At 40.0% G+C, this 26,925-nt stretch overlaps 1 protein-coding gene across 23 annotated transcripts in view; it reads left to right on the plus strand.

Annotated features, from left to right (window-relative positions):
* The window catches only part of MAST4 (microtubule associated serine/threonine kinase family member 4), a 556,148-nt gene that overhangs the window by 426,780 nt on the left and 102,443 nt on the right, over positions 1–26,925 (plus strand). For 22 of the 23 annotated variants that reach the window (XM_053223443.1, XM_027040714.2, XM_053223445.1 and 19 more), the window contains one exon: positions 14,048–14,136. In XM_053223443.1, coding sequence (XP_053079418.1) covers positions 14,048–14,136 — 89 coding nt within the window. Of the gene's footprint in view, positions 1–7,929; positions 8,268–14,047; positions 14,137–26,925 lie in introns of those variants that run through there. The other variant, XM_053223516.1, reaches the window with a different exon arrangement.

Genomic DNA, 26,925 nt, shown 5'->3' on the forward strand with positions numbered 1-26,925 from the left:
GTCTGTTCGCCATGAGCCTGAGCACTATATGGAAGTATATCCCAGGATAAAAAGCATGCTCCATGTGGTGACATCGGTATGTCTGTCCATCCGGGTCAGGCTCACTGCCTCCAGAAAACTCTCACTGTCTGGTGTGAAACTTGATGAGCTGATCTCCCTCCTGTGTTTGAACGTTGGGCTGTAGGTGCAAAGATCTGCTACCCCCAAGATCACCTACCTCCATCTCTTTGGCGTGTGTCTGTAGTTACCAAGCTCGCTGATGTATGCATAGGACCAGAATGCTGAGATACTAATTTCCAGGGATAAATATAGTTATTATTGAGCTGCGCTCAATAATACTGTTCTAATTCTCTGTCTTAGAGACACTTTAACATAATGACTGAAAGCACAGGTTCTGAAGGCAGACTGTCTGGATTTGGATTCCCCTTCCACCACATACGCTTTGTGTGATGTTGCCAGACAAGCCTCTAGACTTCTCACTTCTTGGGTTTTTCACATCTGTTCGATATGGATAAAAATAAGTCCTACCTCAGAGGATTGTCACGAAAATTAAACCATTTCTTGGCACAGAGTAAACACTTGTCAAAGTTAGCAGTTATTGTTATTGCTGTTTTTTGTCATTCACATTTGGGCACACCTCTCCGCGAAGCTAGCTGCTTCCCCTGTATGCTTGGGGGAATATTAGCAGAGCAAGGCGTGTTAGTTAGGTGACTTAAATGATTCATGGCATCGGGCAAAGGTGGACTGATGCACATGGTTTTGACAGTTGGTCTGAAATAGTGAAGTCTGTTGGGTAGAGTCCCTTGTATGTCCCTCTACCTTGCCGTTGCCAGTTTGAAGCCCTTGGCTTGATTGGCCCAGGGCTTGGATTGACACTTGAACCTGTGGTTTTGCAGCTTTTGTTTTTTCTTTCTCCCTTTCTTTCTTTCTTTCTTTCTTTCTTTCTTTCTTTCTTTCTCTCTCTCTCTCTCTCTCTCTCTCTCTCTCTCTCTCTCTCTTTCTTTCTTTCTAACCATTTCTTTTTAAATGATTATTTATTTTTGAGAGAGAGAGCTGGGGAGGGGCAGAGAGAGAGAGGAAAGAGAGAATCCCAAGCAGGCTTCGTGGCATCAGTGCAGAGCCAGACGCAGGACTCCAGCCCACGAACTGCCAGATCATGACCTAGGCCGAAACCAAGACCCAGATGCTCAACCAACTAAGCCACCTAGGCGCCCATGTTTTTCTATGTTCCTAAAAGCCAACCAATAGCCCTTCGTGTTGTTACTTTTTTTTTTCTGTAACTGTGTTAATATTGTCATTTACTCACACGTCTTGTTGCTTTAGACCTAGCCCCTTTAGCTCTTGAATAATTCATTGTATTGCCTTAAAAGTTAATTCTGTAGGTAATCTTAGGCTTCTTGTTCTAAGATCCTTGAGGGAAAGCCTTAGTGTAACATTCGAAATATTAAAACATTTATGCATGAAAGAAGGTATGCAAGAGAGGAAGACCGAAATGTTTTATTTTGATAACTAATGTTTATGAAGCACTTGCTGTGTGCCAGGTACTATGATATTTCTTTACATGAGTTACCTCATTTAGTTTCTACATAGCCCTCTGAGGTAGTTCATATTCTTATCCCTATTCTACAGAATGGTAAATCGACGCTTAAGGGGTTTGGAATTGGAAACGAGATCTACCAAGGGTAAGTCCTTATATTTGATAGCCATCCCATGAAATCTAAAAAGTAGCTAGCTCTCTCTCTATGCAAAAGAATTACTCTACACTCATAAGTAGTAGTTACGTGTATCTCTGTGTCTAATACAGATTTCTAACTTTGATGGTGCCCTGCTTGTAAGAGCCCTGTGACTTCCCTAGTGGCCCCGTTTGCCACTAGTTATTACTGCGGCCTTGGCACACACCACACCACCTTCCGGAGCTACATTGCTGTTTCTCAGCTCCCAAACGACAAAAGCAAGGTGAATTTGCTAGCCAGACTGAATAGCGAGCAGCTAACTTACTGGCCAGCATCGTCTGGTATCTCCCTAGCCCTCCTGTCTTTAGCAACAGAATTGATTCCTTGTGGCCAATTTCATCTTTGCAAAATGAGAGACCCACTAAGAAAACATCAGTGGATACAAATGAGAGAGAAGGAGAAAAAAATTGTCCAGTTAAAGGAAAACCTGACTTTTTTTACTGTACTTTTCACCAGAGTAGTCTGTTCTTCCTTCCTTTAGAGGGCTGTATCCTTTTCATATGGGAAACAAACAGCAGGGGCGGGGTGTACGTGCTTTAAGTATGGGATTAGCAAACAACTCCTGTTAATATCCATTTGGCAGTTTTCCTGTTGTTGTTCCATCTAGGAAACATTTTCTTCTACTTCTGCCCATTATCATAGTTTTGACACTCCTGTCATTAACAGAATGTCATTTTGCAAGATACTGAATTAGGCACAGCTAGCAACAAAGCATACTGAACAGAAAGATAATGGCTTTTTGCCACATGACTTTTCCTCGCAGAAAAGCACAGAATGGAGCTCTCCTGTCAGCTGTGCCTGTGTGTGTTTGTGTTCTGACTGGGGGCAGGTGGAACCAGGGGCAGTTCACTTGTGGGCAAAGTGCTGTGCCAAATTTTGGTAAACGGAAAATGATTTAGAGCTGGAATCATGTTAAATAGTCCCGATGCTCATTCTGTGCTTGACATACATTTCTGTTGAGTGCCGTAAAAGGAGGTCGGGTATTTACAGAAGCAAACTCCTCTGCCTTTTATGGGTCAGAACCAAGTGGCTCCATTGTCCTCTGAACCAGAAAGAAGGAACGAGCTTTTGATTTTTATGGGTAGCTTTGAGGTCTGTAGCTAAAGGACCCTACCAGACTAAAATATATCCACCAAATTAAGTGTTTCTGGATGTAGCAAGTTAAACAGATTTAATTTCTATATGGAGAAGTCTGGAACAGGTAAAACATAGTCATCAGTTCAACTGGTCTATATATGTCCAAATGAAATTTGGATATAAGAAAATCTTACCAGCAAGGTGCGCCTGGGTGGCTCAATCAGTTGAGCTCTGACTTTGACCCTGGTCATGATCTCACAGTTCATGGGTTCGAGCTCTGTGTTGGGCTGTGTGCTGACAGCTCAGAGCCCAGATCCTGCTTTGAATTCTGTGTCTCCTTCTTTTTCAGCCCCTACCCCTCTCACAGTCTAAATAAATAAATAAACAAACAAACAAACAAACATTTTAAAAAGGTGGGGGGTGGGTAGAAAATCTTATCGAGCTTTATGAAGGTGTTGAGCATTTCTTAAAAGCAACAAGAGACTGTAGGTACAGGAGAAAGAAGTTAATAGTATAACTTTATTACAGTATTTCCAAAAAGACAGATCAGAGCAGATTTATTAAGTCTATACTGTGGTTTGGTGCTGCTACCCCTTTCTAAGGTTTTTTAAAGATTTTATTTCCTCATCACTGGCCAACTGAGAAAAGTTCAATGTTATTCAATTAAATTGATGAAAAGTAATTTTTATAGTTGGACTTTGAATTTGGTTTTCTGCTTCTTAGAAAAAAATGTATCGTTATGAGTTTTATGTATATCCAGTGTGAAACATGAGAGCTTAAAAAACTGTGTTAAAGTCACATATTTTACCACCCCCCCCTTCTGTCCCAACACACACACACACACACACACACACACACACACACACACACACACACTGGAAGTTCAGGAAAACATTAGTTTGTATTTGTATTTTGTTTATTCTTAACTCCCCAACACATTGTAGGCTTACCTTCAGTCCCTGTCTACCGCTGCACAACCAAAGACTTAAGTGTCAGTCTCTGAAGGATTTGACCCTGACCTTTTACCCAGTTACACAACCTGAAGTATTTGACCCTGAGCCTTTACCCAGTTACAAAACCAGGACTACCACCCCCACCGATCCCCCACCTGTCTCTCATTGCCACTCAGCCTAGGGGATATCAGCTCTTCAAGCCTTGCAGAATAGATTAGACCATGGTTTTGGATGACTCCATAAGGTGTTTTGGCAAGATCAGCCCTTGGAACAGTTTCCCAAGATCTAGCACATGCCCTTCAGCTCTTAGATCAAAACTAATCACCCCATTTCCCCAGCATTGTCTTCACACCAGCATACCAAGGAGGAGCAGTCTTTATTTTGTGTCTTCTGTGTGAGGTTTGAGCTATTGTGTCCTGCAGGAAGAATCTTAAGTTCACAAGTCATCTGTATCTCCTCCTTGACTTTTCTAGCCCTCAGGTGTCCTTCAAATCCATCACCTGCCCTCAAGTCTTAGCATTCCTGAGGGGCAAATGGGCTAGGTATTTCCTATGATTTTGTTGCAGGTAAATTGTCCTAAAACAAATTTCTCAGGTACTGAGACACTCCTCGCTTGAATCACTTTTTACTTCTAACATTTTTAGCAGTTGAGCTTTGCTTGCTGCTGTAAATATCCCTGTCATTACCAAACTCCTGCTCAACTTTAACCTTCATATTATGCCTCTCTTTTAATCCCACTGACCATCCCTTTGTAATTTTACTCAGAACAATGTGTATGTAGGTTTTTCCAGTAAGGTGTGTCGCACCATACATCCAGCCCCACAACACTGTCAGTTCTTTGTGTTTTCTCAGTTATACGTGACCTTGATCAATGTAGTAGTATTAGACAATGCAGTATTATTCTAATATCATCTTGGATCAGCTGTATCTTATAAGTTACACAATGTCGGGGCCCCTGGGTGGTTCAGTCGGTTAAGCGTCCGACTTGGGCACAGGTCATGATCTCGCAGTTTGTGAGTTCAAGCCCCGCATTGGGCTCTGTGCTGACAGCTCAGGGCCTGGAACCTGCTTCGGATTCTGTGTCTCCCTCTCTCTCTGCCCCTCCCCTGCTCATGCCCTGTCTCTCAATAATAAACAAACGTTAAAAAATTTTAAAAAGTTACACTATGTTTGTGGCACAAATTAAAAACTTCTTAAAAACTCAAACTGTATTAAGTTATTCAAAAATAGTTACTGAATCTTGAGTGAAATTATTATTTTCTATATTTTCCTGTGTCCAAAGAGATTGACCATTACATAAAATGTAGTCTTTGGCATCAAGGAGCTCGTCCCCCCTCCTAGATTATAACCTCCATGCAGAATCCCTGGTTATGTTTCCTAAATGAATGAGTGACTCCACAATGGGTGCTGTGCTTGCCAATGTCTCTGTGGAACAATGTGGTGAATGTCAACCACCCATCAGCCCTGTGGCTGACAAAGGACATTAGAGTTCACCATACCAGCCACATTGCTACGTCTTGTTCTGAAATAGCCACAAAATGGACTAAGAAGAAATAGGATTAGAAAATGTTTTATGTCAGGCTGATCTCTGAGGTGAAGGGATTATTTAGTGAAAACCTATGAATGGAAGGATAATTTGCCATGCACAGTATATACTGTGAAATTCTAGTGCTTACTATTTATGAAAATAGGTTTCAAAGCTGATTGGGATTCTGTCTCACGCTTTAAACAGCAACAGATTTTGGATGGTACCTTTCCTCCAGATTCTGCCATAGAAGGCAGTTATCTGTGAAGTATTCTTATCTCTTTTATACCTTAAACACTTGGAGACTGTTTTCTTCGTGTTCTTATCTCCCCTAGTACTTTATACATAGGAAAAGACATTCCATTAATATCTGTTACACTGAATAGTGTCTTGCTATATCTGTGTTCAGCCATCCCTCCCTTCCTCTATGAAGACAGAAAGTTGGGCCAGACTTCAGTATGGGTTATCTTAATGGATTAGATATATTTCCAAGAAGTACCGTGAACAGTAATATGTATTTTTTCCTATTGATTTGCTTCAGAATTTTTGAAAGCTTGGAGACCTATGCCTTGCTGTAGGTATGTAATTAGCCAAAATTTTTCAGTCATAGGTGAAAACAGTGTGAGCAGCTCTTCATTTCCATTATAATGAATGCCTTTAAAAAGGAATTTTTTCCACTAATGGAAAAGTTAAGTTCAAGTATGAAGCCAATGATATCCATAATAAGCATTCGTAATTACATACCCTACATAGCTGTGAACTAGGGTCATTACATAGGTGCGGGAGTGAAGAGGCCTGTGGCACTCAGGCTTGGTTGTCACCACACTGTCACTGCTTGCTACTTCTCCTTTTTTTTGTTTTTGGTTTTTTTTTTTTTTTGGTGGTGTACAGAAGAACATGGACTGGTATAATGCATTGAATTTGGGGGCCATTAGTTATTGAAACAAAATACTTAAAGTACAATCACAAAGAGTGGGCTAGATTAGCCCATCAGCTTAACCTCCTAACTGGCCTCCCTACTTCCTCCTTTGATCATTTCCATCTGGTAGCCTGAACCCTTCTTCTCTTTAGACAAAAGTCAGATGATGTTCAAAACCTTCCAACGGCTTTTCTTTTCCCCCAGGCTAGAGACTGGTCTCCATGCTGTGGCCTCTCAAGATGCTACAGATATGCCCGTGCTCTTTCTCCACTGTCTCTCTGGTGCCTTTGGCTCACTCTACACTTGTGTCAGGCCTTTTGCTGTTTCTGAATGCTGGATGCCTCATCCTTCTGTCCTCATTCACTTCTTACCTCCCCAGTAAGTCCTTTCCTGACCACCTCTTTACAGGTGTGATTCGTTACATCTGCCCTCTCCGTCCTACCTTCTGAACTATATTTTCTTTCTTTCTTTCTTTTTTTAAACTTTTATTTATTTATTTTGAGAGAGAGCATGAGTGCCCAAGCAGGGGAGGGGTAGATGGGAAGGGGGAGAGAGAGAGAGAGAGAGAGAGAATGAATCCCAGGTTCTGAGCCATTAGCAAAGAGCCTGATGCGGGACTTGAACTCACGCACCCTGGGATCATGATCTGAGCTGAACCCAAGAGTTGTACCTTTAACTGACTAAGTCACCTAGGCACCCTTCTGCACTATTTATCTCTATCACCATCTCCTACCATATATATCATAGTATAGTATAAACTTTATAAAGTTTACTCATTTTTGTGTTTACTGTCTGCTTCTTTCTCCAGCATGTAAGCTGAGGGCAGCAGGGATTTTTACTGTTTAGAGTATACCTAGCATATATTAGGGACTCTGCAAGCAATTTTTTGAATGAATTATAGAAAGCCTAGGTGGAGCCTTGATTTCAGAGACCATAGTGGGATGCCAACAGTGCTTGGCTTTACCTTATATCACAGAGACACAAACACTCATGCGTGGATCTCTACCACTTTCTAAACTGTTCAGGAAAGGGGGTACATCTGTAGCCTTGAAGAAGACTCAAGAAAGGGGAGATTGATGTACATCAGAAAAGCAAAAAAGTTCTTGGGAGAAGACAGTGGTATGAAGGTAGAAATGGAGAGAAAGACAAAGCAGTCTCTGAAGGAATAAGTAGGATTTGGGGGGAAGGTGTCTACACATTTTTAAGGAAGATTTTCTTTATGTTGCTTACTATAATTTTTCTTTCAAAATACAGCTCGAATATACTCTCTAAGGCTTTTGCATGCGATTTGCAAACATGCAGAGGCCTAGATCGTTCCTGTTGCAGAAAAGGAAAACGAAATGTCCATGATATATATAATTTTAGTGCATTTAAGAATTCTAAAATTTGCTTCAAATGAATAACCTAAAACAGGAATGAATTAGACCCATATTTATGTTGCCATGGTTAAATCTCAAAAAATATAATGTTGAGAGGGAAAAAAGTAGGTTGCACAATACCTATAATTGGTAGTGTGTACTAAAGTATAATTTCTGCAAAAGTCAAAAAGTGTGACTGCCACAGAAATATAAAATGACCATGTTAAAGCTTTTGTTATTAATTAATGAGAGTAGTTGCAATATAGTAAAAAAGATGAAAAGATTTTGAAACTCAGATGCGTATCTACATATATATACGTGTATATATATATATATATTTTTTTTTTAATCAGGAATGATGCCATGAATTTGCTAGTAGATGTGCAAAACGGGTTATTATGTTGTAGGACAATGTTATTAAGTGTTAGGGATCATCCTTCCCTAGAGATTATCACTTGTATCTCTGCCATACAAAATTTGTTTGCATTTTTGTGGGCAAGAATCATTCGGCTTACTACCAGTTTTCTACATTTTGTCTTCTACCCCTACAGAGTTTTAAAATAGCCTAGTCAGGAAAAAGACCATGGAAGCTGTCCACCCTTGGACATCCCCTGGGGAGCCCACCGTGTAAAGCCTAATGAGCCATTGAAAGGAAAGCCGTCCATCTCTTGCACATTCGCACATGTTTATCAGTTTTGCCTGGTACGTGATATCATTAGTGAAACTGTAAACACGGACACACGTGTTGTTAGATGCACGTAAGTGTGCTCAGGTACCAAAATGAATGGGAAGGCTCCAGGCCACACTTTTTTCAGTAGTTGTCTTGCTGGGAAGTGGAACATGTTGATTGGTTTGCATGTAAAAGTGTACCCTTCCCCCTGTCTCTGCTCTATGATTGGAAACAAATATGACAAGGTGATACCGTTCATTCCCAGCGGTAGAAATTGTTATTTTTCGATATTTTCTCTATTTTTAAAACATCTTGGACAATAGGACAGACAACTTCCAACTGTTTTTCTCATGTGGCTGTAGCTCATTCATTGTACAGACATGGAAACTACAGCCTGCTTGGTTTATAACAGGTATTCGGGACTACCACCTGAGTTAGACAGTCTCTGTCTCCGAGTCATGCCCACCTTCCTCCGCTTGGGCTTTCCCTTTTGTTGAAGGAATATTCAAATAGTCTGATTCTGTTAAGGTATTCACAATAACACATGTCCACATCCAGTGAAGCTTTGGTCTGTAATTGGTCTACCGCAAATTTATCAAATTGTTCAAGACGAACTAATAAATTGGAGCCTAGCATCTCTAAATTCCTGGGGCCCTCCTCCCACAGGTCACCGTGCCATCACTGCCTCTTAGCCGTGGCCAGTCATACGTTACACTAAGCCTTTCAAGTCAGCTGTGAATGTTAGAGATTACTGCCTATTGCGGTTTCCCCTCTGCAGCATGTCTTACTGTGGTCAGACGTGATGAGTATTCATGTCTCAAAAAGAATGTCATTTAAAATTAAGCTGGATCGCAGCTACTCAGACCAGTTGCAAAAGGCCACAGTCTGGTAGGCCTTGCAGCTTTTACACACCTTGTAGGGCATAATTAACAGGTTTCTTCAGCCAGGAGAGATGTGACAGATTCCGATGTGAAATATTTACAGGTCCCACCAAGGCCTTCATGTCCTTAGCATAAGGACAACCTGGGCAGATAGAGAATATGGTTGCTTTGGACCAAAATTATGTACACCACATTCCCCTCTCCCCCTTCAGCTGCGTAGCCTACATACCTCTTTTCCCTCACACTTTTTTTTTAAAGATGACTTAATTTTTTTAATGTTTATTTTTGAGAAAGAGTCAGCGCACGAGCAGGGGAGGGGCAGAGAGAGAGAGGGAGACAGAGAATCTAAAGCAGGCTCCAGGCTCCGTGCTGTCAGCACAAAGCCCGATGACCCGATGTGGGGCTTAAACTCAAGAATCCCAAGATCATGACCTGAGCTGAAGTTGGATGCTTGACCGAGTGAGCCACCCAGTCACCCCACCTCACACTAAGTCAGCCCTGACCTCGATGATGAAATGTAGGATCTGTCTCTTTATCTTCCTAGCAAACAGAAGGCACTGTTTGCTGTCACTAGGAAATCCAGCAGTTCCTTGCGGAATGCTTTGGTGATGGGAACAATGAGCTCAGAGCAGCAGGAGGGGTGCCCTGGGCAATCCTCACATCACCTGCCTGAGCCAAAACCATGCAGACAAACACTTCCTTGTGCTGGCCTTGTGTCACTCTAAAGCATCTCCGCCCCTTTGCACATCCAGCTGCGACATTCTTCAAGAGTGTTCTGTCCCTCCCTGTCTTGCCTCCCAGCACCCAGGGGCTGGCCAGTCCCACTGACTGACAAGTGCTATCATTGCCTTTCCACCTTCCATTCTCCTCAGATCCCAGGTCCACCCAGTCAGCAGTACTTGTGTGTGTGTGTGTGTGTGTGTGTGTGTGTGTAGTTGGTCCATGGTGGGAGGAACCAAAGGAATGAGGTAAAAAGAAATACTTACTTGGCATCATTATACTCTGTCCTGACCCACTCTTTGTTTTTTCCTTTGTCGCAAGTTGTCTGTGGCTGTCTTCTTGGGCTAAACTCAGATTTTGCAAGTAAAGAATTTGTGCCAGTGTGTCACCTTCCAAACTGATAGAACAAACTGAGATGTTATCCAGAAGCAGCATGTCTCCATGTGTTGCTTCAGGTGGTGAACCGGAGAGGAGGTGGTACCTAGTGGGGAGTGGACATTCCTGTGCTTGGCTTCCAGATCCGAGCACGGGCAGGGGGAATGGCTTCCATTTCTTTTTAAAGAGTGAAGCAGAAAGAATGCATTATGGGACGAGTAGCTGAAACTTGAATTACTAAGTGTTTTACTTGGCAATCATGGATCTTTGTTCCAAAGGCTGAAAACTGGAGAAGACTTTTTACAAGCTCAAAAATTAAACAAGGATAAATTTTAAGCAGGCTAAGATTTCGGCTCCACTAGAGGTGACATTCCTATTTTACCTGGTAACACAGCCCCTGTTTCTCCCTTGGGTGACCCTGCGTGAGAAAAAGCAAGCAAGCTGAATCAACTTAGTCATGCTGGTGGTAGGGAATGAACCTTGATTTGCCTAAGTAGCGATGTATCTACTCTTTCTTCACTTTATGAATTAAATGAGTGTGGCACAGTCACCACCACAAGGGGAACCTGCTTCTTACTTGGATGCCGTGAGCTTCTCCTTACATCTTCAGGAAAGAGTGTGATAACCTGGATGAATACATGATGACCCTAGAGGTCAGCTCAGCATTTTGTACCAGCGTCATGTGTGGGCAGTGCCAGGTGCTGTGGCAGTGTGGGTAGCAAACATTCATAGGTCCTGCCAACTAGGAGTTGTTTTACTCTGGGTTAAAATCAGCTTTTAATTCATTTATTGGGAATCAGGTACCTAGAGCAATGAAGTTAGGTGACTGTCTTCCCTACCATTGGAAAATTGTCTGCAGAATATCTCAGGGTCCCAGGTCTGTAAAAGTGCTAATGTACATATCAAGAATTGATATTTTGGGGCTAAATACAGTATAAAATATCCCTTTACCCTTAAGAATATTAGCAACAAATAAATGAATTTGCGAAGCCAAGTCCCTAGTTCGTGACTGTATTTATTTTGTGTATGCATAGGAATCTGTCTTGGCCTGTATTGTGTAAAGTCTGGTTTTGTGTATACATAGGAATCTTTCTTGGCCTGTATTTTATAAAGGCTGGATTTGTATTTGTTTAAAAGCTTCCTGTTTGATTGTGGAGAGATTCAGGAACGTTTCAAGTCTGTTATAATTTTAATACTGTCTGTACCTTCATGCTTACGATCCATATAGAGGTTAGAGAAGACCCTTTCAGCTTTGATTGTTCATAGCATTTGTCAATAAGATATGCCTCTGATTATTTAGGGTTTTGTGTAAAATATTCCCAGTATCTTAATTATGGTAAACTACTGAAATTCTGAAACAATTTGCTTTTAACTTTTTTTCTTGCACACATACTCCTAAATGAAGAATCCTTTTTTCTTTTACTCGAAATTGCATTCGTGATCACTATTTTGTAAAGACTACAAGTCTTTACAGAGAGTAGGCAAACACAGGATGAATGTCATATAAACTTTTATTGTATTTTTATATTTTTGATAGTGACCAAACAAGTATATTCCATTTGCCAGTTTTATTTAGACATTCTTTTTAAGATTTTTTTTTGAGTCAGTTTTTTTTTTTTTTCCCTGAGAGAGAGCGCATGTGGGGGAGAGGGGTAGAGAGAGAGAGAGACAAAGAATTTTAAGCAGGCTCCATGCCTAGTGCATAGCCTGACACGGGGCTCGATCCCATGACCCTGGGATCATGACCTGACCTGAAATCAAGAGTCAGACACTCAGTCGACTAAGCCACCTGGGTGCCCCTGAATCACATTTTTAAAATCAGTACTTTTCAGCCTTTCTAGGTAGACTTTAAATAACTGAAATAGTTTTGAAATTTTCTTCTGTTTTTCTTTGTGTTAAATTTAAATTGATTTTGCTTATAGTAGTATATTAGTCATTCTGTGTATTTGTTAGGAAAATTCTGGTGTTGTTTTTTTTTAATTTTCTTCACGAAATACCATTTTCTAGTTTTTCTTTAAGTTCACATATTTCACCAGTATCCCTATTTAAGATAATCATTAGGTTAATATTTGCGTTGATAGACATTTATTATTCAAAATTTTCTTTACATACATAAACACCAATAATTGAGTGTCAAGAGAAAATCTTCATAAGTGACTTAAATCAAATGCTAAATGTAAAAAATAATACAGGTGGTCAGTTTTCTGGCAGTTAACTCATATTTCAGTTAATTTGCTCAAATTAACAAATAACTTTGCTGAGATTTCCAGGGTATAAATCTGTCATTTATAATTTCTCTTATTAATGTTAGCAAGTTGGTATGTTTAATATTCCTGTATTAAAATGAAAGAAGACATTCATTTGAATTAACACTAAATAAATTATACAGTGTCTTTTTAAAACAATCATGCTATCTGATTTAATGATTGTGAATTTAATAGGTCAAATACGGTTCTTAATAGATGAGTTGATAATATCACAATCCACCTTTATAATTAAGTATCAAGAGTCTGTTCTTAATCAGCAACTTCTTTAAGGCTGAGTAAACATGATCTTAATTAAACTCCCAGATAATGCTAAGGGATGTTGATTGTTCCAGTAAGGAAAATAAAATGATGGAGCCTGACCTTAACAAATTATAAATATGGGAATGTTGATAAATGATAATGAGCAGCAAACATTGAAGAGAGAGGATTGGTTCCCAAGTCAATTTTGTTGAAAGGAATTGAGTTTGGTTCTGAAATGTGTTATTTGAATATTTAGAAACGTTCCTTTCTGTGTCCACAACCCCCAAGTTAGACGTCAGGTGAAAATTTCTCTTTGAAGAGCCTGTTATAACAGGTATATTCTGAGTTAAGGAAGACATTACACTAAACGTTTAATGGTGGTGGAGGGCAGCCCTAGTGTAGAAGGGTAGAATCACAGTGCCCTGAACCTGCCGGGTTTTATTCCCCTTTTTCTCACTACTAAACTGATAATAGAGAGTGAAGCATCAGTCTGTACTAAAGGAGAGGCAGGTGAAAGGGAGATAATATTCTCCTCATCAACCAGTTTTGCATGTGTCTTATTCTTTGCTGCTTCTGAGACTTACTTTGGAATCAAGATAAGCATTTTATAACTTTGCCCTGGCAGAAACAGGAAAAAGTAGCTGCCGTGTGCCTATAGGTAGCAGTTTATTGAGTGGGTACCGGGATCAAAACAGTGGGTCATGTGCCTCTGGCAAAACACTTTCACTCTTACTTTAATACCAAGTGGAATCTGTTTTTATGATTCCAAAGTGTTTACCTTAATAAGGAATTTGAATATAGTATACAAGATGAAAAATGAATCAGTAGTGAAATACCTATCTCTTCGGCATCAGCTGTTCTGTTGACAAAAGGCACAAATAGGAAATTTGTCTAAATAATTAGATTTTTAATTAGTGCATCATTGTAAGATTAATGTCATCGCGCTTCATTGCATGTAATTTTGTATTAGGAATTTCATGTCAACAAAGACGCTACCTGTGGTTTGCTGATTTGAATCCTTAATTTATCACTTGGGTGTATGGCATGTCAGCTATTTGCAGTCAGGAGTGGAAAGACGGCATTTGATTATAACCTCACTGGTGGTGCGGAATATTGATGGTGTTATGCTATGTGAATACATTATATTTTCTAATATTCAAGAGGCAGCCACCCATCAAATATTAGTGAGTGTGTATTAACTTGCAGAAGTTGGAGCAACAGCAGGAGCAGACAGGTTGCTCAACCTCTGGTGTATGTTGAATATACCTGGACATCGCTGATGTTATATTTGCTGTTTGAAACTTTGTTTTTGTTTTTCCTTTCTGACAGTTGCCGAACAAGCAACCGGAAAAGCTTGATAGGCAATGGACAATCACCAGCATTGCCTCGACCACACTCACCTCTCTCTGCTCATGCAGGTAATTAATTACCCTTTCTTAAGTTTTGTTTTACTTTTTGCTGGCTCTTAAAATAATCCAAGCATTTTGAAATTCAAGTGTGCCTTTATATCATACTTTGGTTTTCCTGTTGCTTTATCACTACATTATTCTCGCTGCTAAGTGAGCCTAAGCCTCATCCTCTCTTGCAAAGTGTTTGGACTCTGAAATTAAGAATGTCTTTGTATATGGGATCCTTTTTGAGTTATTCATTTCTCCATTTCTAACTGTGTGGATGATGCAAGCCATGTTTCCATGTTGGGACTGTCTTTGAGGAATGCATGTGTGTTCATTCACATGAAGAGAATTAGCATTAAGAACTATAGAGGAGGAAAAATAACTTTTTCCCTACCTTTCTAAGTTCTCCACTGGGAATCTCATAACCAAAGACAGATTAACCAGAGAAGAGCAAACACATTTACTTAATAGAAAATTTCCATGACACAGGCATAGAGGTGACTAACTTGAGTCAATTAATGCTAGGTCTGATGAAGAGTAAAACGTGCAAAGATAGGACAGAAGTGAACTAGGTCTAGTAAACTGGGGCACATTTAGCAAGGGCTCTGTGTTCACAGTCTTCTGTGTCCCTTGTCTGTTCCTTTGTTCAGGGTATAGGGAGGACATCTCTCACATGAGGACTTGATGATGTGCTTTCGGTCCAGGTCCAAAGAGCCTTGCTGCACATGCCATTTCTAATGTTTGTTTATTTTTGAGACAGAGAGAGACAGAGAGCACATGCGCGTGTGCGAGCGGGGGAGGGGCAGAGAGAGAGGGAGACCCAGAGTCTGAAGCAGGCTCCAGGCTCTGAGCTGTCAGCACACAGCCTGATGCGGGGCTGGAACTCACAACTGTTAGGTCATGATCTGAGCCCAAGTCAGACACCTAACCAACTGAGCTCCCCAGGCGCCCCTGCATATGCCATTTCTTGTATTTCTTCAGCTTAAAATATTTAGTTTGTCAAGATGCCCTATTTTGATACCATGGGTCTTAACTTCCAACAGAACTGTTCAGCATGTTTTCTCCCTAAAGTTGAACTTATGTATTACTTACATTTGCTCTTATAAACAATGCTGCTGTAAACAGTCTAGAATGTACCTTGTATGTGTACAAGAGTTTGTCTAAAGTTTCATCTGGCAGTGGCATATATAACTTATTTGTTACATGTATAATCTTTATAGAGGTACAATGAAGATTTAAGAGGCGAGACCCTTGGCCACAAGTACTAATTTTTTTAAGTTTATTTATTTATTTTGAGGCGGGGGGCGGGGGGGGGGGAGAGAGTGAGTTTGAGAATCCCAAACAGGCTCTGCACTGTTAGCACAGAGCCCACCTTGGGGCTAGAACTCACAAACCGTGAGACCATGACCTGAGCTGAAATCAAGAGTCAGACACTTAACTGACTGAGCTACCCAGGTGCCCCTGCAAATACTAATTACAAGGAAGGTATAGCCATATTTGAAAAACCATGCAGTGAAGACTTATTGGTATTGTTGTGGGTTTTTGTTTGTTTCTGCTTTTTTTTAAAAAAATTTTTTTAAAGTTATGTCCATGATGGTGCAAGGAAGAGAAGGGTTAATTCCAACCAGGAAAGTATGGGAGAGTATGAAGGAGCCACTTGATTGAGATGTTAAAAGCCAGGCAAGACTCGGGCTGGCAGAAATGGGGTGAGAGAAGGGGAATTACCAGTGTGGCTGCTGTGGGGTATTGTGTGTGTTTGATTGTAAGAGAATATAAAGGTAGAAAGAGAGATCAAAGTCAGAGAGTATAAGGGATTCTGATTTTGAGCGCCTTTCAAGGACTTTGGGGAGGATCTGTGTTTTGGGAAGCTGTCTTCAGGATTGTGAAGGATGATGGGTGCAAATGATGAGTGATTAAGCCTTAAGTCATTGCCCTCTGGTGGGACCTCTAACCCTGCTGGGCTTTCCGATGATACTAATTTCCTATTTAAAAGGAGGACTGTATCTCTTTCCCAGAGGCAGTCCTTTTGCTCAGGGATGGTTTCTAGTCAAGAGTAGGAGTTACCTATAACATGTTTGGGGAGAAGAAAGGAGAGAGAGACATGGTCAACCCTTTGGAATGAAATTTGTTTTCCCTTTAGTAATAAATAAAAGATGGCAAAGTAAAAAAGGCGAAACATGTACTGATAAAATGGTGATCCTGGAGCAAAATCACTGAGGTCCGGAAATGCCACTCTAGACAGTCCTAGAAAGCATATTCTAGACTGTTCACAGCACCGTTGTTCGGAATAGCTGAACATTGGAAGCAACCTAAATCGCCGTCAGTTGGAAAACGGTTAAATGAGTTGTGTCATACTCGTCCCAGAACATCGTGCATGCGTATCCACGTGGCTGAAGCTCAGAGGGCTGGGCAGAAAGAGCAGAGGTCGCAAAAGAAAATTGGTGAAAACATTCCTGAAGGTTGGCATCAGGCTACAAAGAATATTTTGTTTAGGGATATATACGCACACGCACACACACACACACACACAAACATGTATGTGTATGTATATATACCTTTCTTGTAAGAGTCTAAAGGAAAACGTGATAAGTTTAAAGGCCACTTTCATGACAGTAGTTACTTCTGAGAAGGTGCAAGGAGGGTATCATTGGGGGGAGAGATAAACAGTTGGTCATACTGTATTTCCAAAGCTGCTTGAGGGCTACCCAGCTATATATATCATTACCATTTATACCTTGGAGATTTCTATTACATTATTGTCCTCACAGCACAAGGTGATAGAGAGGCAGGCAAGGCCCAGTACCTACCTGGAGGCTGGACTTGGGTCTCTACATTCCTCGTGCACGGTGCCTGGCAGTGTATACAAGTGCTAAGTATATCACAAATTTTATTTCTGCATAGAATTCAATGGCGATGAAAAAATTGAATCCTGCTCCTCTTGGTAGTGTTCTGTCGTCATTGTACCCTACGTTATGAGCCTGTTGATTGGTCTCTTATTGCTATGATTTTCTTCATTGCTAATATTGAGATTCGAGAATACGTGGTGAAGACTTTAATGATCCTTTTAATTATTCTTCTTTTTCACTGTGTAGACTTGGTGTGAATTCTTTTGTCTTCAAACATCGTTTTAGTATTAAATCAGAGGAGTGGGCAGAGAGAAGCCTGTCTTTCAGGTTCTGAGAGCATTTTTCCTTAGGTTGTAGAGCCAGTAGGCTTTTATTTGCTCAGAATGAGCTCTGTCAGACTTGTTTTGTGAGAAATGGCATTTATGCAGACTGCTAGTTTCCTATTTATGTATAATAAGGGGAGAAAATATAAATTTGTTTTAAAGCTTATTTATTTTGAGAGAGAGACAGAGAGTGAGCACAGGAGGGGCAGAAAGAGGGAGAGACAGAGGTGCCTGGGTGGCTCAGTTGGCTAAGCGTCTGACTTTGGCTTATGTCATGATCTCGTGGTCTGTGAGTTCAGACCTTGTGTCGGGCTCTCTGCTGACTCCTCAGAGTCCAGAGTCTGCTTTGGGTTCTGCATCTTCCTCCCTGTCTCTCTGCCCCTTGCCTGCTTGTGCTCTGCCTATCTCTCAAAACTAAGTTAAAAATAAAGAAAGAAAGGAAGGAAGGAAGGAATCCCAAGCAGACTCCACACTGTCAACACAGAGCCTGACACAGGGCTTGAACTCACAAACCCTGAGATCATGACCTGAGGTCAAGAGTCAGACACTTAACCGACTGAGCCACCCAGGTGCCCCGAAAATGTACGTAAAATAAAGACCTCCTGTCTTGATGGTATGAATGCCTGCCGATTTACCATGCCTTTTTATCTCTTATTGCTACCTCCTGTGTCATGTGTTTAATACACAGAATGCCAGGTGAGAGTTCCTAAATGTCTTTAGGAAAAAAAAAAACAAGAGAAATTAAAAAAAAAAAAAAAACAGTAAAGAAAAGAAAAACTGCCATCTCTCTGTGCTTTCTGACCCAAAAGATAAAGTTATACTTTCTCTCTCTCTCTCTCTCTTTTTTTTAAAAGGTTGGTGTTATGTGAATGAGGCCACTCATCACTGGCACATGAATTAATACAGATGAATTGGTAGAGAAGAGAACATGAATTTATTCGTGTGGCTGTGTCATTTGTGCTCTAGGGGAAAAGATACTGGCATAGTCTTCTGGAGCTTATCTCTAGAAACAAAATAGTATTTGTTGAGAGCCAGGGATTCCTAAAAGAGCAGTGAATGGGAGTCCCATTAAAAAAAGAAAGGTAGAAAATCACAGGCTTCTCGTTCCAGGAAGATTCTAAGTATGAAATATAATCCAGAAGCCCCAAAGGAAAAGACTCATGTATCTCTCCTAACATAAAAATTTCTCTGTAATCAACAAAATCAAGAGAAAACAAAGTGTGAAAAATATTTTGATGCCCATAATTGATGAATATCTGATTGCCTTCATGCACCTTCATGCTTGTATAAATTGATGTGAAAATGGCAAATGCACCAGGAGAAAAATGGGCAAAAGATGTAAACGGCGTGTCACAGAAAAAAATTGAAATGTCTCCCCCAAAAATATGAAATGATGCTTCGTGGCGATCATGAGAGAAATGTGAACCAGAATAATTAGAGTACCATTCACCTAGCATACTGTCAAAAATTTTATGAAATGGACAGAATCCAGTGATGGCAAGGTTGTGGAGAAGCAAGCCCTTCCACATGACTTAAGCGTTGATGTGAATCGGTGCAACTATTTTGGTTAGCAGTTTGACCTGTTGGTAAAAACTACAATTGCATTTACCTTTTGTCCTAGTACATTCATCTCTAAGAATTTATCTACTGATATTCTCACAAAATAACAGACAATCACAAGTCTGGCTACTTGTAAATAGCAAATGGAAAGTTAAGTTGTTACCACTTTATCATTTCACATGTTCTTCAGTAGAGGACCAGTTTTGTAGAAAATGATTGAGGCATATAATCCAGTGGTTTATATGGTTGTTACAAAGAATGAGATAGACTTTTTTTGTTCTGATACTACAATGGTGCCCAAACCTGGGGGCGCCTGGGTGGCTCATTTGGTTAAGCAGGTCTGACTCTTGATTTTGGCTCACATCACAATCTGATGGTTCATGAGATCGAGCCCCACTTCAGGCTCTGGGCTGACAGCATGGAGCCAGCTTGGGATTCTCTCTCTCAAAATAAATACATAAAATTAACCTTCCATAAAAAAGAATGATGCCCAAGACAGATAATTGAAGAAATACATTCTGTAATTTTATATGTGTATGTGTGTTTTAGACTGCATATATGCATACATACACAATTTATATATCATGCATATTCATAGGAAATTTTTGGAAGGAGAAAGGAAAAACTTAACATCGTTTATCTTTGGGCAATAGGAAGGTAGGGAAATTAGCTTATAGTGGTTTTATAATCAAGCCTCTAAAAATAAAGCCAATAAAGAAAACAAAAGAACCACCTCCCTTGGCTTTCTATTGCTGTGTAATAAATTACCAAAGATTTAGTGGTTTAAAACAATATCCAGTTCTTAATTTTATGGTTCCGTAGGGCAGAAGTCCAGGTACACTTGAATTGTTTGAGCTCAGGGAGCTCTCAGGGTATCATAAGGCCCAAATCAAAGCGAGGTGGCAAATCACAAGCACTTAGTTTCCTAGGAACCCTTACCTGGTTTTTCTGGACATCATAAGACCAAACTCACAGTGTCTTGTGGGCTGGGCTCTCGTCTGTAGACAAAGAAGGCGTCTCCTTCCAAGCTCATGCAGGTTTTGGACAGATTCAGATCCCTGCGGGTGTAGGAATGAGATCCCTATCTCCTCTGCACCATCAACCAGAGGCCACTTTCATCCTCTCCAGGCCACTTTCCCCCATCTTCAAGCCTCCAATGACACATCCAGCCATTCTCATGCTTCAGATCTTTAACTTCTCCTGCCATCAACCAGAGAACATTCTTTCTTTGAAAGGCCTTATCTGATTGGGTAGTGGCTCCAGGCTTTTTACATTCTAAGAGCAAATGTTGCCCTCTTGCCAAAATACCTAACCTTTTGTGTCTTCAAAAATTATTTCAATGGGAATTTGCAGGTGACTGCTTAGATTCATTTATAAGAATGTGTCTGGAAGGAAAGATGAAAAGGAATCTCATGTTCCTGCTCGATAATGCTAGGAATTATTGCAGAAGGGAAATTTTCCATAGGTATATATATGGTTAGTATGTTGTTAGAAAAATCTTCATAAAATATTTTATAATTATATGGGTACCTCATTTCTGAAGGATGGGTCATCGTTTTTTGCTGCTGGTCTGTTCACCAAGCTCCTCTTCAAGGCTTCCTCCTAAAGGAGGCCCATGGGGGTAAAAATAAACAGAGAACTGGACAGATTATAGGAAAACCATATAGTTCCAAGTAGAAGCTTACATGTGAGACACATTAGGATAGGCACATGGGGGTTGGGCAGCACCACAGAACCTCTCACATCCCACTCTTTTTCTTTTTTCTTTTCTTTTTTTTTTTTTAAACATTTATTTGTTTATTTTGAGAAGGAGAGAGCACAAGCAGGGAGGGGCAGAGAGAGAGAGAGGGAAAGTGAGAATCCCAGGCAGGCTCCATGCTCAGTGCAGAGCTCGATGCAAGTCTCCATCCCATGTCCTCAGGATCATGACTTGAGCTGAAATCAAGAGTCAGAGGCTCAATTGACTGAGCCACCTGGGTGCCCCACATCCCACATGTGTAAAGAAGTCCTTGTGAACGTTGTGGTCCACGTTTCATTATCTTCCTTCCTCCCTGCCACTGGGGGGTAAGGGGGGTATTGACTTAACAAATACAAGTCATTGCACAAAGTAAGGTAGAAAGTGTGGGATACCATGTACATGTTTTTTAGTAAATTTTTCTTATTTCAGAAAATTGTGAGGACCTTCCTCTTTTGGACTTGTTTGGAGTCTCTCTTTGAGCCCCACACGAAAACTGGTGTCACCACTTGACAACACGCTCTCCCTGCATTTACGCTGTATCAGTGTTCTCATTCATTAGCCGTGACACTGAATTGGATGGGGTACACACAGTGGTTTTTGCATACAGGCATTGCTGATGCAAAGAATTGGGAGTAAATAGTCTGGCAATGAGGTAGAGACAGGAAAGAAAAAAAAAACACTGTGGACATGCCTAGGTGGCTCAGTCTGTTGAGCATCTAACTTTGGCTCAGGCCATGATGTCGCAGTTCATGAGTTTGAGCCCTGTGTCAAGCTCTGTGCTGACAGCTCAGAGCCTGGAGCCTGCTTCAGATTCTGTGTCTCCCTCTCTCTGCCCCTCCCCTGCTCATGCTCTGTCTCTCTCTGTGTCTCAGAGATGAATAAACGTTAAAAAAAATAAAAATAAAAAAAGAAACACTGAAGTAAAGTTCAGAGAAGATGGTCTGGAGTAGACGAAGGGGAACGGGTATTCCAGGGTGCCAGACATGTATTTGAGCATCCGTGATGTTGGTGAGGAACTTCTTAATAACCCCCTGTGCTGAGACGGGAACCCCAAGCTTGGAATATGTGTAGCTGGGCAGTAAGGGATTTGGTAAAACCTGAAATGTTGGCCCTGGGTGCCAACCAAGGGTACCAACATCCACATGACTGTGCCATTTTAGAAAAATGGTAAAATTTTGCAGGCCTTGTGTCTGTGACTCTGATCTTCCAGGCTGGTATGGTTAAAAAAACAAAAGGTGCTACTCCGATTGTAGCAAAGTGAAACTGATAGTTTGTAGAAAATAGAAATTACATGGAAAACATGAATCTCCTATAAACTCACTCCTCAGAGATAATCCCTGCTAACATTCATTGTGTCTCTTGTCCTTTTTTCCTATATGTGTGTGCATGTATGTGTCAATACATGTATACATGTATGTTGAAACTGCCATGTTCATATGCTGCAACTTTCTATTTTAGTCCACCCTTGTCAACGCTCATGGTATAGTTTTTTAGGTTCTATTAATATAAGCCAAACAATATCATAGTATTTTTTACCAATTTTATTGAGATATAATTGACATATAACATTGTATTTGTTTAAGACATACAACATAATGACTTGATCTTTGTATATGTTGGGAAATAAGTGTAGCTAACATCCATCACCTCATTTTTTGTGTGTGATACGTTTTTTGTGTGTGATAAAAACTTCTTAAGATTTACTCTTTTAGCAACTTTAAATATGCAATACAGTATTATTAATTATAGTCTCCAGGCTGCACATTTACTTTCCAGAAACTATAGTTGGAAGTTTGGGCCTTTTGACCACTTTCATCCATTACACTTACCCAGCCCCCACCTCCACCCCTACCCCCACTATCTCTGGCAACCACCAATCTTGTGTGGGTTTTTTCCTTTGATTTTGTTCTCTTGATGAGTTTTTTAAGAATTACGTTTTTCTAAAATCCACATATTTCTGAGATCATATAGCATTTGTATTTCTCTGTCTGACTTACTTCCCTTAGCATACTCTCCCCAAGATCCGCCCATGGTGTTACACATGACAGGATTTCCTTCTTGTGTTATGGCTCATAGTATTCCTGTATATGTATACCACATTTTCTTTACACATTTATCTCTTCATGGGCACTTGAGTCGTTTCTGTGTTTCAGCTATTGTAAAGAATGCTGCAGTCAACATGGGCTGCTCATATCTTTTTGAGAGGGTGGTTTCATTACCTTCGGATATATACTCAGAAGTGGAATTACTGGATCATAGCTATTTCTATTTTCAGTTTTTTGAAGAACTTCCATCCTGTTCTTCATAATGGCTGCACCAATCCACATTCCCACCAACCGCACCAAGGGTTCCCTTTCTTCCACACCCTCACCAGCACTCATTATTTCTTTTTCATAATAGCCGTTCTAACAGGTGTGATGTAAATATCTTCACATTTTTATGTGCATATTTTATTAATCTTTTGTAATATCACTGATTTTTTTTTAGATGGTGCCTTTTGAGTAGTATATAAGGCATTTCTCTTATTTTTAATTTTTTTGTGGTCCGTTCTGTCAGTCTTTTTCTTTCTGATTTCTTCCACTTTTGTTGCCGTCATGTCTAGTTGGTGTAGAGTTTCGATTTTTTTTTAACAAGGCTGGTCTTGCTCTAAGAATTGTCTCCTCTGACCTCACTGTTTGTTTGTTTTTTTTAAGTTTTATTTATTTTTGAGAGACAGAGAGACAGAGCATGAGCGGGGAATGGGCAGAAAGAGAGGGAGACACAGAATCAGAAGCAGGCTCCAGACTCTGAGCTGCCAGCACAGAGCCTGACGTGGGGCTTGAACCCCTGAACCGTGAGATCATGACCTGAGCCGAAGTCAGACGCTTAACCAACTGAGCCACCGAGGCACCCCTGACCTTACTGTTTCTCCTGCTCTCTTCATACTTCACAAGTTTAGTATCAGTTACGTGTTTCTTTACCCTCTCAAACTCTTCATCTATTGTAGAGAGTGATGGTTTTCCTGAGAGGGAGTGGGTTTTTGAGCAACAGGAAGATACACTTATGTATTTCTCTTCGAGTACTTGTGGTACCAGGTTCGTAGGTTGCATACCAAGGGAAAACTGTTACTTGTGAATTTTAGTTGACTGGTGGGAACAACTTAGAAATCAGTCATCTTTAGGTATCAGTGAAAATTTTCTCCTTAGATAAAGTGAGACTAGGGAGATTGCTCTGAGTGTGATAGTACATCTGTTGCATTTATTTTGTGACTCTCCTGCACAAGGCTTCAGCAGGTTTCCCATGTTTGAAACAGTATTTGCCAAATTGTTTAAATCAGCTTTGTACATCTTGAATAAAAATGGTCATTCGGCAAGGTATTCACCTCCTTTGGCCATACACACATGATGGTACAAGACAAATGGTCCCCTTGCTTCTTTATATTTGGGGAATAGGACAGAGCAAGATTATGTGCCCACAGAGTCATAGCAAATTGATTGTTAGCCCTAATGGAAATGGTTTCATGATGCCCCATATAACCACTCTTTGTTTAAAATGATAGAAACTTTCTTTGTTTGTTTGTTTGTTTTGTTTTTTTTTTTACTCAAGAGGAATCTCTGATATGGTCACTCATTACCTTGTTTACCTAATTTTAAGCAAATCTCAATTATGGCAGCTTAAACTTGTAAAAACCTTGTGTTCAGTCCAGAGCATCTGATGTCATCAGAATTTCATTTTATGAAGGTTAAAATCGGCAAATCGTACAGTCAAGTGAAACATCACCTTGGAATCATCTGGTTTTATTAAAATGCTCAAAGGCCTCAAGACCAGATTTCCTAATCTAGTACATTTGTCCAAGCTATGTAATTTCACAATTCATCTATTCTGTGATTTCAAGTACTTCATAAATCAGTTTCTCTGAATTGTGGAGAATACTGCCTTTCTTATTCCATGCTGCATTCACAGTTCTCTGTTTGAATTCTTAGCCTTTGTGTAATTTTCAATTGTTGGCTTGAGTAACGACACATACTGCCCTTCCTGCTTAAGGAAGAGTATGATAAAATCAAATGGACTGACGTCAGTCAGTGTATTTTCCTAGGTTTTGGTATTGCTTTGTGTTGAATCACTAATTGGAGGTGTATACCAACATCGTTAATATTTCTTAATTCCTTCATGCAGACCATCAGCCCTGTGACTTGAGTTTATCCTTTTGGTCCTTTGAGAAGACTGTAATGTGTATATGGAATTTCTTCCTAGTATTAATGTAATGATTAACATCTTTCATATACTCCTAATCTCTAAATGTAGAATTTAATCTGAATGGCCTTGGATTTAGCTTTTTTTCTCTCCTTCATCATATATTGAAGCTTTTGAAAGCTCCCTTTTAAATTTAATTTTAAACCTCCCCTGTGTTAAGATAAGTGATATTAGTTATTTATTTTTTTTTACAGAACATGGCAGCCCCTCAGAAAGATTCAACTCCCTCATGCATTGGGGACGGTTCTTCATTCATTTTTTTAAATCAGAATTGTATAACTTTTTTGTGTTTATGAATTAACTGTGGATTTTCTTTGTTTTGGTTTAGTTGGTAAAGTACCAGTTGGATCTTAATTACCTATTTTTCAAGTTAGAATTGATAGTGTTTAGTGGTATATCAGGTGTGGGGTGAGAGGGAGTTGATCAAATGTGGCATGCATGTGTCTTGCTGAGAATATGGATGGCCAGAAGGGGCATTTCCTGAGATGGAAAGGATAAAAAGAATAGGTTTGAGGTATTGCTGAAAAATTCACTTTGCTGCGTATTGGGTTTAAGATGCCCGTAATCCATTTGCTTGACCTAAAGAAAATTATTTTATGGGTCTGAAACTCAGAGGATGAGTGTGTCCATAATACCAGTTTGTAAGCCATTCATTCATTCATTAACAGTATTTAAAACCTTGGGAGGGAGTGAAATCAGTGAGGGAGAGAGTTTGGAGTGAAAAGAATACAGAACCCGGCAGGGTGGGGGTGCTGAGTCTACATTTAGAGGTTCTGAGAGGACGAGTCACCAGCAGGAAACTGAGAGGCAGCAACCTGAGAGGCAGGAGAGAAAGAGGAGAAGGTAGTATCTGAGAATTAAAGAGAAGACAGAGCTCCCAGAAAGAGAGAGTGGTGGATTTTAATATCAAGACCTCAGTTTCTACAAGGCACTTAACAAATATTTGTTGAAAGAATAAAGAACTTCATAAAGAAATGCACAGAGCTTCATGTGACTTTGATGACCAAAAAAGTAGCATACTCCAGTCTGAAAGCAAGATTTGTTCCCCCCTTCCCACCCCCACGCAAAGTCCTCTGAAGTACCTGATTACTTAAAAAGCCCTACAGATTTTAGTGTGTTGTCTTAGGAACTTTATTTTGAAAGCAGTTTTATCAAATCTTTCATTTCCCTTTTCCATAATATAATCTGTTTTAACCATTGCTAAAAGCTGAGATGGACCTCCTGCCTTTCATAATAGTTTGGATGTTGGGGCGCCTGGGTGGCTCAGTTGGTTGAGTGCCCACCTCTTGGTTTCAGCTCATGTCATGATCCAACGGTTGTGGGATTGAGCCCCGAGTCGGGCTCCGCGCTGAGCGTGAAGCCCGCTTGGGATTCTCTCCCTCTTTCCCTCTGCCCCTCTCCTCTGCTCATGCACTCTCACTCTCTCTAAAATTAAAAAAAAAAAAATGAGAAATAAATTTTTTTATCAAAACAAAATAGTTTGGATGCTAAGGTGCTGTACCACCTCCCAAATCCACAGAGCAGTCAAACCAAGGCAGTGTTTGACCAAGATGAAGGAAATCTGAACTGTAGAAAATAGACGTTGGAAACTCTTGAAGTTATTTTTTCTGTGAGGAGAGAGATTTTTACAAATTTTGGAGAGGAGAGGATTCTTGAAACACAAAAATCTCAAAATAGCCTGTTTTCTTGAAAGTTAGCGAAGTAGAAAAATCTTTTTAATTTAGATTTTATAAATATTACAATTAGAAATTAAAATAATTATCAACAGTGTTTACTTTGGGATTAGATATTTTCAGATTTAAACCTTACACAATGTGGTAATTAAACACTTCACTGTTTTAAAATAGATAAGTGACATGTATTATTAGGTCTTCTAAATCTCTGGAAATTTATGTATTCACACTGGCTAAAAAAACATTCTTTTTTTATCTATCCATTGAAAAAGAGGAGATTGCTGAATGTTTAGGTTTGCTTTCATATCAACATATATATTTAGGTGATCAAATAAACGATCACCTAGAACATAAAAAGGTACATTTAAAATCCTTGCTTAAATCACTGCTCTCCTCACCCTCATGGTTTTCAGAACTTGATGGTCTCAGACTGGACAGCT

The sequence above is a fragment of the Acinonyx jubatus genome, chromosome A1, assembly GCF_027475565.1.
Source record: "Acinonyx jubatus isolate Ajub_Pintada_27869175 chromosome A1, VMU_Ajub_asm_v1.0, whole genome shotgun sequence".
Taxonomy (NCBI): domain Eukaryota; kingdom Metazoa; phylum Chordata; class Mammalia; order Carnivora; family Felidae; genus Acinonyx; species Acinonyx jubatus.